This window comes from Neolamprologus multifasciatus, chromosome 18 (genome assembly GCF_963576455.1).
Source record: "Neolamprologus multifasciatus chromosome 18, fNeoMul1.2, whole genome shotgun sequence".
Lineage (NCBI taxonomy): Eukaryota > Metazoa > Chordata > Actinopteri > Cichliformes > Cichlidae > Neolamprologus > Neolamprologus multifasciatus.
The window spans coordinates 948,145-964,543 of NC_140456.1; the positions used below are offsets into that span (position 1 = coordinate 948,145).

Consider the following 16,399-nt stretch of genomic DNA (forward strand, 5'->3'; position numbering starts at 1 on the left):
GGGCGGCATTGATATTACAGTCCCACGTGTGCTGTGTGAGTAACAATGCCTTCAGTTCAGTATCTGAGAGAGTTTATCAACGAGCGACTAACTGCTGCTGCTGAACAAATATTCTTGGAGTTTGAAAAAACGATCGTCCAGTACGAGGAAGAGATCGACCGTCAGCGCAGACTGCTGGATATCACCTGGAAACCCGAAATCAAGCTGCACAGGACAGGTGAGTGTCCCTCTGAGGGAGGATCCTGATCACAGCTCTGCGGGACGTTTCTGATTGTGAGGACTTTTTGGAGATGTGAGCTAACAAAGAGCAAACAGAGGACAGGACTGCACTGCGCTCCATTCAAACAGCAGGCGCTGAAATCAGCCTGGATTTCTCTCTTGATTATTCAGTGAAACAAAGTTAGGATTAGGAGATTTGTGAGTCTGGTTCAGAGGGGGACCCATGTGCCGAAAAACTCCCGGACGTGTCGTGGTTGCATTCCGTCCTGGGCCGTTTCCTCCCCGCTCACTCCCGCTTTTCCTTTCTATAGAATAATTCATGTAAAGCTTTGTAATCAGGCCGGATTTTAGCATTTTATTCAACCTGAATTCATCACTGAATGAGTTTGTTTAGGCGGAATCATTTTAAACAGCTTCATGTTTCCTGTTAAGCTTTTTTTAAGTGAACTTTATTCATCAACAACAATATAAACAAATACGGCACCATTAGTTGTGCAATACATCTGTATATACACAAGGCTGAGCACTACAACGAGAGAGAGAGAGAGGGCGCGATGCAAAGCATGAGAACACAGGCACCAACAGTGTGAACAAAAAGCGAATATTTCTTTTTTTTTTTTCAATATTTTATTTACATTTTTCCAGCATAGAAAACCCATCAACGAACAAATACAGCTCCAGCGCTCAGACAATAGGACAAGAAATAGCACAATAATAATAATCAATAGAGAAACACAAAAAAAGGGGAACATAGAAACTACCAGTATCCATGATGAATTAAATGTCATGAATATGTACTAAACAGGAAAATTGCAGTGCCATGGTACAATTTTATATAACGTGAGCCTTCTCAAGGTGAGTACAAAACGGAGTCCAGGATTTTGAGAAAATATTTGCTGCAGGTGTTTGCGGGTATCTAACCTTTTCCAATTGAATGACTGATAACATGTCATTGAGCCAGACACTGAAGGAGGGCGGAGCAGCGGACTTCCATTCCCTTAGAATAAGCCTTTTCGCAATCATCATTCCGAGATCAATTGGCACCCGCACAGTCGCAGGGATAGTTCTGGAACGTACACAGCCAAAAACTGCAATTTCTGGATTGGGTGAGATTAGGGCTGTGCGATATGACCAAAATCTCATATCCCGATATAAGACATCTATCGTCCAATAACGATATAAATCACAAAAATGTAACATTTTCTGTAAATTCTGTGAATCTCGGGCAGCTCGACTTGCGTGAAGTGTTTCCAGCTGGGCGTCGCGTACCTGGAGTCGAGTGTTTTAACTGATGCATGAAACGATACATTTTTAGACATAAGTTGTAACGGCCGCTGTTTTCTTTGTGAGTATTTATTACACGGCGTGCTGCGGGGAAAAGCCTGTTCTAACGTTTGAGTCTGAGGTTTATTTTTTAGCACCTGACGGCTCTTTTTTGCTTCTCATCTGTAAACACTCTGCATCTTTCACGTGATTCAGTTTATTTTGAAAAGTCTCAACAGGAACAAGCGGACACGCGGTGGTTTTACCGTTGTTGTTGCTAACGACAACGCATAAAAACAAACGCTTGTCTGTCTGTAGTGTGGTTATATTAAATGTAAGAGAAAGAGAGAACTTTAAGAAATTAATAACTACAGTGACCATCAAAATAATGAAAAAATATTGCCATAAACAGTTTATTTTGTTACACCACGAAACAAACGATAGCGTAAAATGAAACGATAGACGTTTTTATATTGTCATCCGATATATATCGTTATATCGAACAGCCCTAGCTGTACGTTTTCATTTGTTTCAAAACATGGTATGTCATGTTTAGGTGGAAACTAGAGAGCTAACTTCTAATTCCGTTAAATTTAGATAAATTAAATTTAAATAAATTCTGTTTTCATGGATGCCTGGATGTTAAACTTAATTGTTACACCTGGTAAAGCAGCAACGCTGATCATTTTATTAAAGATGAAAGAATTTAGACAGTTTTTAACTCTGTGTTCATTTGACTTTGGGACCTGAAGCGGACAGAGTTTTGGACCCAGATACTCGAAGATACGCGAAGCTCCGTACTATGGCAGATGTAATGCTTTGACAGTCCATCAAGCAGTGCGGCTTTGTAGCTTACCAAAGTTGTACTAAAGCATTTTATGACAGATTTCTGCACGCCGTGTACTACATAAAATCGGTTCGAGGTCAGTAAACACAACCAGATTTCATACATAAGGCGTACTCTAGATTTTTGATATATATACCGTGATATGGATTGTGGATCATATCGCCCAGCCCTAGTTAGTCGCCAAACCAACACCAACTAGATTTTTAAATCTTAATATACAATGAGTAACAGTAGGGTGGACATTAGGTAAGGCGGCACTTTTAGCAGCGATCTCTTATAGAAAACCTTTCTGCGCATATATAAAAAAGGTCAGCAGCTCCAAACCGTAGTAAAGGGACCTCTGGCTAATATGTCGGGTTCCTTGTTGGGCTCATAGCCAAAAACTAGCTTTAATATGTTGTCTGGGTCAACTTTGCTAGCAGAGACAGAGAGAGGCATTGAAAGGCTGCTCCAACAAAACGTATTGTTTTGGAGGAAAACACGAACACGGTGTACAGTCAAGTCCTAATAGCTTACTTACAACTGGGCTTGTCAGGCACTCTTTTTGGCTGCAGTGGTTATTATTATATTTACATGCTTCCAACTCCCGTTTCTGCTCGGTGACAACTCGTCAACTCTTTTCCCCTCTCCCTTTTCTCCCTCCCTCACGCTCACAGACATGGTGGCTGTAGCTCAGGAGGTAGAGGTGGTCACCTACTGATTGGGAGGTTGGTGGTTTGATCCCTGGCTCTTCCAGTCTGCATGTCAACATACTAACCCCGGAGTATGAATGTGTGTGAATATGTATAGATAAAGTGCTTGTGAGAATGGGTGTGATTGGGTGAATGAGGCATGTTGTATAGAGCGCTTTGAGCACTCCGTGAGAGTACAAAAGCGCTATCTAAGAATCAGTCCATTTACCATTTACATAACTGGTATGGCAGTTTGAATAATAATTAAAAAAAATATTTTAAATTATTAAAAAGTATTTCTTCACTTCATGGGCCGCAAGATTGAGACACAGGCATTAGAGCCTCTTAATGCGGGTTTAGTTTGGGTTTCCACCGATGTGGAATTACCAAAAATAGAGAGGGCATAGCCTAACATGAAACAGGAAAAGTGTAATCCATTTATTTCAACAAAGTAACTGTATTCTGAATAACTTTTTAAAAATGGTGACTGTAACAGAATATAGTCACTCAAATTTTGTATTTGAAACACACAATGCCAGTACATGTATTCCGTTACTCCCCAACACTGATTATCTGACTTACTGTGGCTTTTAAAGTAATGATTAAGTTAGCGCAGACCTGTGGTACAAAACTTACAAGTAGAGAGGTTTACCATATTTACCGCCAAGTCTTGTCCCATGGAGGTGTTCCGTGGAGGACCCAACTCCATGGGACAAGACTCAACGGTCAATCTGCATCTAAAGGACAAAGGTCACTCTTTCAGGGATACCAATGTACACATATTGAACAGAGAAGAATAATGGTTTGAATGAGGAGTAAAAGAAGCCATTTATATCCACTGTGCGCGACCATCTTTGAACAGAGAAGGTGATTTACGACACTGTGCCATCTATAATCCAGTTTTCAGATCCCTTCCCAGACACCTAAACACCCACTCACATCTTGGGCCATCTGACCTAAGGACATCACATGATAAGGTAGACCTACACCCATTTTTACACCTTGGCTCATGTGACTAGGTAGAGGATCATTAGGGGGTCCACTGTCCCTCTCAGTGAGGGGGGGGGGCACTCCCACAGGGCTGAAATCTGGGACTCCCCACCACTTGACCCTAGAACTGAAGAAGCTTCTCGGATGAGAGGTGAAACGTCTTCAAGCAACTTAAAGGAGTCCAGACACTTTTTTTCCATGCTCCTCAGACCACTGAGGCAGTTAAACAACTCCTTGGTGGCAGAGCCCCTGGGGTGGATGAGGTCCACCCCAGGGGCTCTAATGCTTCAATCTTAAATATGATCAACCTATCTCTAATAATCGGCTATGTACCACAGGCCTTCAAGGTGGCTGCAGTTAAACCTTTACTCAAAAAGCCATCTCTAGACCCAGCAGTCTTAGCTAATTATAGGCCAATCTCCAACCTTCCTTTCATATCAAACATCCTTGAAAGAGTAGTTGTCAAACAGCTAACAGATCATCTGCAGAGGAATGGTTTATTTGAAGAGTTTCAGTCAGGTTTCAGAGCTCATCACAGCACAGAAACAGCTTTAGTGAAGGTTACAAATGATCTTCTTATGGCCTCTGACAGTGGACTCATCTCTGTGCTTGTCCTGCTAGACCTCAGTGCAGTGTTCGATACTGTCGACCATAATATCCTATTAGAGCGATTAGAACATGCTGTAGGTGTTACAGGTATTGCACTGCAGTGGTTTGTATCATATCTATCTAATAGACTCCAGTTTGTGCATGTAAATGGAGAGTCCTCTTCACACACTGAGGTTAATTATGGAGTTCCACAGGGTTCAGTGCTAGGACCAATTCTGTTTACATTATACATGCTTCCCCTAGGCAGCATCATTAGAAGACATAGCATACATTTACACTGCTATGCAGATGACACCCAGCTCTATCTGTACATGAAGCCAGACAACACACACCAATGAGTTAAACTGCAGGAATGTCTTAAAGACATAAAGACCTGGATGGCCACTAACTTTCTGCTTCTTAATTCAGATCAAACTGAGGTTATTGTACTCGGCCCTGAAAAGCTTAGAAATATGGTATCTAAGCAGATTCTTACTCTGGATGGCATTACCTTGGCCTCCAGTAACACTGTGAGGAACCTTGGAGTCGTTTTTGACCAGGATATGTCCTTCAACGCACATATTAAACAAATATGTAAGACTGCTTTCTTCCATTTGCGCAATATCTCTAAAGTTAGAAATATCCTGTCTCAGAGTGACGCTGAAAAACTAGTTCATGCATTTATTACTTCCAGGCTGGACTACTGTAATTCATTATTATCAGGAAGTCCTAAAAACTCCCTGAAAAGCCTTCAGCTAATCCAAAATGCTGCAGCAAGAGTCCTGACAGGGACTAGAAAGAGAGAGCAGATTTCTCCTGTTTTGGCTTCCTGTTAAATCCAGAATTCAAAATCCTGCTCCTCACATACAAGGTCTTAAATAATCAGGCCCCATCTTATCTTAATGACCTTGTAGTACCATATCACCCTATTAGAGCACTTCGCTCTCGCTCTGCAGGCCTACTTGTTGTTCCTAGAGTATTTAAAAGTAGAATGGGAGGCAGAGCCTTCAGTTTTCAGGCCCCTCTTCTGTGGAACCAGCTTCCAGTTTGGATTCGGGAGACAGACACTATCTCTACTTTTAAGATTAGGCTTCAAACTTTCCTTTTTGCTAAAGCATATAGTTAGGGCTGGACCAGGGGACCCTGAATCCTCCCTTAGTTATGCTGCAATAGACGTAGGCTGCCGGGGGATTCCCATGATGCATTGAGTTTTTCCTTTCCAGTCACTTTTCTCACTCACTCTGTGTTAACAGACCTCTCTGCACTGAATCATATCTGTTATTAATCTCTGTCTCTCTTCCACAGCATGTCTTTATCCTGTCTTCCTTCTCTCACCCCAACCAATCACAGCAGATGGCCCCGCCCCTCCCTGAGCCTGGTTCTGCCGGAGGTTTCTTCCTGTTAAAAGGGGTTTTTTCCTTCCCGCTGTCGCCAAAGTGCTTGCTCATAGGGGGTCATATGATTGTTGGGTTTTTCTCTGTATCTATTATTGTACGATCTACTGTACAATATAAAGCGCCTTGAGGCAACTGTTGTTGTGATGGGGTGGTGGTTCCCATCTTTAAGAAGGGGGACCGGAGGGTGTGTTCCAACTGTAGGGGAATCACACTCAGGAAACAATATGACAATTGTTTGAAACAAAAACTAGCCACGAAATAACATACTAGTTTAAATCAAAAGCGACACTAAAATAATAAGTTTTAATAAGACTCGGAGGAACAAATATAAGGAGGGAGGTTATTCCAGAGTCTGGGAGCTACGACAGCAAAGGCCCGATCACCTCTGGACTTCAGACGAGACCTTGGTTGCATCAGGAGCATTTGATTGGAAGATCTAAGTGCCTTATTAGGGATATACAAATGAACGAGTTCGCATACATAGCTGGGATCCAAATTATTAAAAATTTTAAAGGTAAGCAAAAGAATTTTGAAATTGATACAATAATCAACAGGGAGCCAATGTAGGTTGGCTAAAACTGGTGTGATGTGGGCATAATTTCTAGTACCAGTTAAGAGACATGCAGCTGCGTTTTGAACTAACTGGAGCCGGTGAATAGAGAAAAATAGGAGGCCCAAGTAGAGAGAATTACAGTAGTCTAATTTGGAAGTGATAAAAGCGTGAATGAGCTTTTCAAGGTCCTTCAAAGTGAGGTATGGTTTTGCTTTAGATGTCTGACGCAGGTGGTAGAAACAGTTTTTTCCCACAGAAGAGATCTGTTTCTCGAGTTTAAAAGAGCTGTCCAGGAAAACACCAAGGTTTCTAACAGTGGGTGAGAGATGGCTAGCAAGGAGCCCTAAGGCATCAGTTAGTTGTTCCAGCGGGGTGTGACTATCAAAAACTATAACTTCTGTCTTATCCTCGTTCAGTGTGAGCGAGCTACATGATAACCAAGTTTCAGCCTCATTTAGACAGTCAAATAGGGGTTGCAAGGAAGTAGAGACATCCGATGTCAAAGGGAAATAAAATTGTATCTCGTCGGCGTAGCAGTGAAAGGAAGTGTAATCCCAACAGCAGCATGTGTTCTTTTTCTTTGTAATGGGTTGCACGACAGCGTGCTTAAACACTGACGGTACACAACCTGATGACAGTGATATATTCAGTAACAGTTGGATACAGGGACCAACAGTGGGCAAAGCTTCCTTAAGAAAACGAGAGGGAAGGATATCATGGGGGGAATTCGAGATTTTGAGATGATCAATTATAGCTGTTAAATCAGAATCAGACAGTGGCTGGAACTGTTGAAAGACAGTCAGGGACTGGAACAGGGTCAGAAACTAACAATGATTGAGATGAGAGAGATGCCCTCAGAACTGAAATTTTGTCGGTGAAATATTTAAAAATTTATTACAAAGTACAGGGGAGGCATCCCTATAAGTAAAGGGGCAAGGGTTTATCAAGAAATTAAAAATACTAAAAAGGGCTCGGGAATTATGGCAGTTAGACCTAATAATACCAGAGAAGAAGGCAGATTTAGCAGCATGTCCAGAGAGACATGGAGTTTAAATTTTTTTCCATTTTCGCTCAGTGCGCTGACATTCACACCCAAGGGCGCGGGTAGTGTCATTAAGCCAGGGTTGGCGTAACAATTTGGCACATTTTGTCCTCAGAGGTGCCACCGAATTAAGAATGTCGGCGCATCTAGTATTAAAAAGGTTGGTAAGTTCCTCCGCTGATAAATCCGCAATACCATTAACATCAGAAAGAGGGGAATCAAGAAAAGCAGCAGTGAAATGAGCAATTGACTGAGAGCTCATCGAGCGCGTTTGCCGTAGAGAACCATCACTATACAAATCAACATTGTTAATAACAGTATTAAACAAAATGGTCCGAAATCCTGAGGTTCTCCCAATTTAAAGCGATCACCGATCGGAGAAAAGAAAAGGATAATGTTTAATCGTTTCCCATACAACTTTATCCGTGATGTCCGTGATGCAGATAACCAAACCATTTGACAGTACCAAGTCGAGTGTGTGACCTTTTGTGTGAGTTGGATCACTTACCCACTGGGTGAGATTAAACGAATTAATAAGAGTAAGGAAGTCTTTGACTAGTGAGTCGTCTTTGCAACAAAGATGAATGTTAAAATCGCCAACAATTAAAATACGATCATAGCGTAAGACAACACTCCCCAGTAAGTCAGCAAATTCAGAAATAAAATCCTTAACAAATTTCGGGGGGCGATACACCACAGCACAAATAAATGAAGGGATGCGGTTCAGTTCCAATAACTGCACCTCGAAGCTGGGGTACAGAACAGATGACAGCTGCCGACATCGAAATTTGTTTTTAAAAACTGAAGCTAGCCCTCCACCTCTGCCAGTGGTCTGGGGTGAGCTCAGAACAGTGAAATTGGGTGGAAGCAGTTCTGAGAATGAAACTTGGCTTCACCAGGGCGAAGCCAAGTCCCAATCTGGGTTGGAGATTAGTTCTTGCCTCAAGTGGAGGAGTTTAACTATCTCGTGGTCTTGTTCACGGTTGAAGGGAAAAGGGTGCAGGAGATCAACAGATGGGATTGGTGCTGTGGCCACAGTAATGTGGACGCTGTACCGCTCTGTTGTGGTGAAGAAGGAGCTGACTGTAAAAGCGAAGCTCTAAATTTACTGATCAATCTACATCTCTACCCTCACCTATGGTCACGAGCTGTGGGTAGTGACTGAAAGAATATGATTGTGGATACAAGCGGCGGAAATGAGCTTACTCCAAAGGGTTGCTAGCCTCTCCCTTAGAGAGAGGATGAGATGGTAAAATGTTCTAAAAGAAAGAAAACAAGGATTGACCAAATAATGTTTTGTATTTTGGTAGTTAGCAGTGTCCATGTGCTGCTCTTCTACTGCGACTCCTGCGCTGCTGACTTTTGAAATCATTCTGCTCACTAACTGTGGGGCAAGGCCATTGATACATGTAAAACTCAGTTTTTAAAAAAAGAGCAAAAGGAATCATTGGCTCAACAGTGCTTGCACTTTTTGTCAGGCAGGCTACAGTGCTAAAGAGAAACCGTTCATTTTATTCTCAGGTAAATAATGCAATGTTCTAGCTTCATGGAGTGCTCTTTTTAAAGAGTGGAAACATTTTTTTTCCAACATCAGCTTGTACTTTAATGTTGGTTTACCCTTATTGCTGTTCTTTAGTTGATTTGACAGCAAATTTGCTTCTGTTTTTCTGATATCATATCAGTTTCTTTGTGTTGTCTCCTTTTGTCCCTCCAGATGTCCCACAGCAACATGTTCTTAAGAAGGAGGAGGTACCGACTAAGCGGCAGGTCTGTAATCAGGAGAACAACTCCAGTCTGGAACAGGGGGAATCAGAATCTCCACAGGTTAAGGAGGAACCGGAGGAACTCTGCAGCAGTCAGGGGGGAGAGCAGCTTGTACTGAAGGAGGAGACGGATACCTTTATGGTGACTGCTACTTGTGACAAAAGTGACCAAAACGAAACAGGTGGGCAGCAGCTCCTGTTTCTAAGCTCTGCTGTAGCTGAGAACCAAGATCAGGGACAAAGCGAGAAACTTGATTTACAATCAATTCGATTTACGAACAAAAGTCACAAGAATGAAGAAGACCCGACAACATCAGGGAGTAGGTGTAACTCTGATAAAAGTACAAAGTATCTAAAATGTGATGTTTGTGGAAAAGTATTCCGGTATAATTATGAAATGACAAGGCATTATAGAATCCACACAGGCGAGAAACCGTATTCATGCATTATTTGTGGCAAAGGTTTCGTGTCTACTGGCTCTTTGGCAAAGCACAGAAGAGCTCACACAGGTGAGAAGCCTTATTCTTGTGTAACATGTGGGAAAATGTTTGCTTATAACAGTGATTTACTGAAGCACCTGAAGACGCACACTGGTGAGAAACGACATCATTGTAAAACATGTGGGAAAATGTTTGCTTATAATAGTGATTTACTGAAACACATGAGGACTCACACAGGTGAGAAACCATATGGATGTAAAACATGTGGGAAAATGTTTGCTTATAATAGTGATTTACTGAAGCACACAAGATCTCATACAGGTGAAAAGCCATATCATTGTAAAACATGTGGGAAAATGTTCGGATACAGTAGTTCTCTGCTAAAACACATGGGAATTCACACAGGTGTGAAACCACATCATTGTAAAACATGTGGGAAAATGTTTGCTTCTAATAGTGATTTAGTAAAACACACGAGGATGCACACTGGTGAGACACCATACCATTGTAAAACTTGTGGGAAAGTATTTGGATATAGTAGTTCCTTATTGAAACACATGAGAATACATACAGGTGTTAAACCATTTCATTGTAAAACTTGTGGGAAATCGTTCACCCGTAACTCTATTTTGACAGAACACATAAGAACGCACACAGGTGAGAAACCGTATGAATGTAAAACATGTGGGAAAAGGTTTAACTCTAGAACTCATTTGTTGCGCCACATGAAAACTCACGCCAAGCGGTGCACTATCAATACAAGATTACTGGCTCAGTGAGCTGCATTGAGCTAAAAGTCAGAGGTTTGTGTCACAAAAGTTGCTTTTTTTAAATCTGGTTTTAATTACCCTATTCAGCTATGAATAATTGAAAGAGGTATGAATATAAATATTGATTTAAAAATTATGGTAACTTACACTGAACACACAAGCTGTTAAAGAGCAGGTAAAGTTGAGAGGTTTAACTGGAATGTGCATATATTCATTAAGTATGCAGAAAACGTGGAAATGTTGTTGTACTTGATTCTCTGCTGAATCTGCTGCTAAATCTGTTGCACTAATTTAATTGTAGCTATTAGAAGATGGATCACAAAAAACAATACAATTAATTTAGTTTGCAACAAAGTAAAGCAAATATTTTCTTGGGCTTTGGAACTATAAGCTTTAACATTTAAATGGGTCCAGTTTAAAGTATCAGAGCTCTAGTGAGAGCCGAGCGCACACTCTTGTCATATTTTCAGCAAGTGTTTTATTGGTATATTTTCTTTATGTTTTCTATAAATTTTTAATCATTTTATCGACATCTGATAATGTCTGTTTATTCTGACTGAGATTTTAGTTTTGTTAATTCAGTTTATATAAAGGAAGCCTGGTGTGTTGATCTTCAATGATTGTATATGCTTTTTTTTTCTAAAGAGGGGTGCTCTGTATCGTAAAACTGAAATCTGGGAGCTGTTTCTATGTTTTTCCATCTAAATCTTAAACATGATGCTGTCCACTGTGGTGATGATGTGGTTGACAGTTTATCAGAGAGTAAACCATTTACACTCTCACCTGTGGTAAATATAATCACTGTTTAGAACAACATTCATGTCTTTGGACTGTGGGAGGAAGCTGGAGTACCCAGAGAGAACATGCAGACTCCACACAGGGAGGCCTGAGCCCACCAGGACCTTCTTACTGTGATGGGACAGTGCAAACCACTGCGACAACGTGCTGCTAGTTTGTTTTTGAATAAATAGAAGATCTTTGTTTTGTTTTAATTGGAGTGGTCTTTTGTATTCATATTTGTTTTCTTTATTTAGCTCATTTAGTGCATTTATATTAATTTACTGTTAATTTTAAGTTGTTTAAGAATCCAGACTTGCTGTGAGAACCTCAGGTTCAAAGATAGATTGGTGTAAGCGTAACATTTTCATTTGTTGTTCTGCACGCATTAAATAAAGCACTAAACCTGTAGTTAAACTCTCCTGTACTTATTGTATATGACCAAAATGTTTCTTAAATGTCTGTCTTCAGTAAATACAGATTTTTTTCTGTCTAAATCAGGTCTTTATTTGAGGCTTCTAAGCAGTAAATTGCTAAGCCTTTTCCTGCTCTCTCTCTCTCTCTGTATGTATGTATCTATGTATGAAAGCCATAATAAAAATGTGGAAATATAGTGTATATACAGTATCATGTATATTTTACAAAGCCTCTTGTTCATGGTTTTGGTTTTCTTTAGTTCTTTGTAATTCTAGTCCTTCCTTACTTAGTATTTATCTTAGCCTGTGTTTAGTCTCTGGTCCCATGTCTACTCGGGGTTTTCAGCCTTACACAGTCTTAATGGTCCACAAGGGCCACGGACCCCATAACCGCTAAGGCCGGAAGTGCGAGGCTTGTGAAATGGGACGGTCTAGCCTTGGTCGCGCTGCCCAGGTTGCCTAGCAACCATCATACTAACAGCTGGAAATGTTTCACACAGCTTTGTTTGACAGAAATGAAGGAGAAAACCTTTTGTTCATTTGTTTCTACATGAGCTTTGTGTGATTTTAATAAGTAACTGAGGCTGAGACCACGGGACTGTGAAAACATGATTATTGGGCTTCATTACTGCACTGAACACCCATTTTAAGATTAGCTAGTAAATAACAATTAGCTAATGTTCATGAGACTAAAGTCATCTCACTTTGGTAATGTGAATATAATATGGCCAATATTAAAGTTTTTACAGCAGTGAACTTGGACTCTGTGTCAAATACTGAGCTTCAGTAAAGATTCAAGTTGCATTTATTCAAATTTCCCATCACCTTAAATCTTTACTCAAAGATAAGTATCTTTGACAGTGTATGTCTAGATGTATTATATAGAAGAGACAAATATATTGTTCATTTAATATGTTGCCATTATTACATTTGGCTCAATCCTTACATATATGTGTAAAAAGAAAATGTACGAGCTGTGATAACTGTTTCTGATAGAATGAAGAGTAGACTGATATATTAAATATTCCTTTATTGGGTGAGAAAATCATGCCATGTCATAACTAGGGATGGGTATAGTTTACGTTTTATCCGATACCAGTACCAAACCGGTACTTTTGAAACGGTGCCGGTGCTTAAACGGTGCTCGAACCGGTGCTTAAAGAATGAAGAACACAAACTTTGTCCAAAAACCTCTTATGTTTAACTGTTTTTTTTGTAAAAAGATAATGTTAGCCTTTTCTGCAGCAATAGGGGATTTATGGTATCACTCTTGGCTGGAAGCAGTGCTTAAGCAATGGGGGGGAAAAAAACACCAACTTTGTCCAAAAACCTCTCATGTTTAGCTGTTTTCCACTTTTTCTTTGGTCATTTTAGCCTTTTTGGCCAGGGTGAAGGGAGTATCTGCCATCAAACAAGAAGACAGCTGCATGTAACTACGACGGTGTTTGCTAGTTCACCTTACATGCATTAATGTAATAACGTGGTTAGCCTACTCAATGTAAATTACACACAAACAACATTAAGCTACTCACGCAGAGAAGAACGGCTGCTGCTGCATCATCATCCTCATCATTTCTGCTACACTGGCAGGGCTAGGGGCTAGGACTCTCCTCTTCGGGTTTTTGGGGGATGTTGCTAACTCCGGGTCCGATAACAGGCACCACACCCGCAGTAGATGTGCTCGGTGTGAGGTCTCGCAGCAAGCTATCAAATACGGTGCATTTCTAGGCTTTTAAAAAAACACTATGCGTCGCCAGGTGTTTCATCAGATTTGAGGTGTTACCTCCTTTGCACAGTATCAGCTTAAAGCACTTGTTGCAGGCTGCTGAGTTTGCATCTTTTGCTGTGAAGTACAGCCAGACTTTTGACCGCTTCGCCTTGGGCATTTTTAATCTGTAGCTCTGCTCTAAAAGAACGTACGTACCTGGGCCCGCCTACTATCCTCGGAAAGGTTTATGTCAGAACCGGTGGCATAATGGCACCGGATACCGGTACCCATCCCTAGTCATAACTAGAGATGGACCGATCCGATATTACGTATCGGTATCGGTCCGATACTGACCCAAATTACTGGATCGGATATCGGTGAGAAATAAAAAATGTAATCCGATCCATTAAATATCAAAAAAGCACCTCACAAAACTTGCTACACGGCGTAACTCGGCTCATAACCGTAGCACGTAGCAGCAGTATGCATCACGTGATAGAGCAGCTGTGTGTATTTGTAGCCTTGCTAGCAAACCAGCATTTCATCTCCGAGGAAGTTATCCCAGAGAGAAGTAAAGCAAGTGTGTAAGTTCATCTCTGAATGGTTGTAAAGCATTCCCGCGTTAAGCTTAACAACCGAGATATGGAGCGACTGCCTCTCTCTCTCTCTCCTGCTGCTGCTTCAATCGTGAAACTGCTTAATGATCAGCTGATCGGCTTTTCTGTCGCGAGTCCGTCTCTCTTGTTTGTTTTTGGCCCACTTCTCACCAGAAAGAGGAAACCAGCGGCTGAACAACAGCAGCACGTTTAAGCTTGATATGCTGTTGTTAGAATTTATTTAATATTACTTTCTACACCAGGATCCTTTTCTAGCAGCTGACCGCTGGTAACTGTGCAGGGGCGGATCTAGCAAAGTGTAGCCAGGGGGGGCCGATAGGGCATGAACAGGAAAAAGGGGGCACAAAGACATACTTTTCTTTCTTATTCTCATTTAAAATATCTAGCTTTTAATAAATAATTATCTGACTCTTACACCCAAAGTTTTAATCTGATGTAAAATATATAGAAGTCCATTACTGTATATAGTAACTGTTAAGTCTAATATAGTAAGCTATACTACTTTTTCCTTCGGGAAGATACCATCCGTGCAGTCTGCAATTCTGCTGAAGAAAGATGTTGAATCTATTTAATTATTCTTGAAAAATAATTTATTTTTGTGCATTTTCCCCCCTGCATCAAACTAATTTTGATTACATCCATTAAGCATCATGAGGTGGAGGGTGGTTCCCTTTTTTTTTTTTTTGCTGGGAGTTTGCAACCCTATTAGTATAGTACTCATACCAGAATAGGGAGGATGGAGCAGGTTTAAGTTTATTAGATTGATCAGTATTGCTGAACTATGAAATATTTTGGGCGCAGTGTATTTTTTACATACAGGTTTAACAGAATAGCTTTAGTGTTGTCATTTATTTAAACTTGAGTATAAACTTATACAAAATGCAGCAAGATATTAAAAAAACGTTTTATTGATTAAAAAACACACTATATCGGATTCGTATCGGTATCGGCAGATATCCAAATTTATGATATCGGTATCGGTATCGGACATAAAAAAGTGGTATCGTGCCATCTCTAGTCATAACTGCTTTAAGTCATACAGAATAGATATCAGAGCCTTAAACAGGCTGACTTCTGCTAAATGGGTCAAACTGGGCAGAAAGTCTACAAACACATAACATCCTTATAGAATATGATGTAACACTATAGATCAACTTAGCTCAGAATATATAAAGCATATAAACAATTACAGCAATATGATGCAACAAACACAGCAGTACTACTAATCCAAAATACTCAAAGCTTCATAGAACTGAAACAAACATTTATTTTTAGCTCCATTCTGCTGCTGATACATACTTTAGGTTTCTGAACATTAAACTTGTTGCTGCCTTTCATAGTGTGTAACTTGAAGGCCCTGAGTACTTTCTCCCACACTGAAAACACTGGGATGATAAAATTATTTGAACATTACCTAATAAGACTGATTCAAGACAGACAATTAGTTATGTTAAACTTTCCTATCAGTCCTTCACAAACAGGGAACAGTCTGTCTATTCTCTCCATCTGTCAGCTGCTGCTGGCTCTTCCTCCTCCTCTTCCTCACACACTGCTGAGTTTGTCCTGGTGGATCATCAGGGGTGCAAAGCCTCACAGATGATGTGCAGAAGTGGGTCCCTCAGTCTGTCCTCACTCTGGACACTTGCAGTCGTCACACATGGAAATCAAATGTGTGATAAGCTGCAGGATTCAAACACAAGTGTAACTTATAAACACATGTTCATACTTTTATTCCACAATCAGAGAGAAAGAAAAAGAGAGAGAGTGCAGGACAGACAGACAGGTGACAGTCTCAGGTGTACACACTGCTACAAACAGGAGGATTTAGTGTTTGTGTTATTACGAGTGCTAAACAAGAAGAGTTCCCAGCTGGTACAGTGGACACATGTGTGACTGCTGTGATTAAAGCATCTTTCTTTCAGCTTAACGAGTGAACCGTCAGCTCGTTCAAACACACGTTAAAGTCCGTTTGGCTCGATGCCACCGGCCTTTGAATTGGGACAGCCTTCGTTGCGTCGCTGTGATGTAATCGGCCTTAAAATGTGGCCTTTAAGGCTGCAGACCCTGAATTGGGATACAGCCTGTAAGTTGTCCTGGTGAGCCTCATACACATCTTGAGCGAAATCCAAGCGTTTCCAGAAAGCTGGGCAGGGAGGCAGGCAAGTGAGTGCAGCAGTGAAGCAGCACAACAAACCAGCGACTTAATGGAGGTTAGTTATGGCAGGATGGAGAATTACTGTGAGCAGAGAGGTAAAGCAGGTGAGAACGAGCAATACTATGATACATTAACTTCAACTATGACGTCCGACACTAAACATGGTTAGCAGACGATCTGGCG

At 40.8% G+C, this 16,399-nt stretch overlaps 1 protein-coding gene across 2 annotated transcripts in view; it reads left to right on the plus strand.

The window, feature by feature from the left end:
- The window catches only part of LOC146496898 (uncharacterized), a 27,280-nt gene continuing 10,881 nt past the window's right edge, over window positions 1-16,399 (plus strand). The window contains exons 1-2 of one of the 2 annotated variants that reach the window (XM_085141056.1): window positions 1-217; window positions 9,285-9,488. In XM_085141056.1, coding sequence (XP_084997182.1) covers window positions 46-217; window positions 9,285-9,488 — 376 coding nt within the window. In that variant the 5' untranslated portion in view covers window positions 1-45. Of the gene's footprint in view, window positions 218-9,284; window positions 9,545-16,399 lie in introns of both variants that reach the window. The other variant, XM_085141057.1, reaches the window with a different exon arrangement.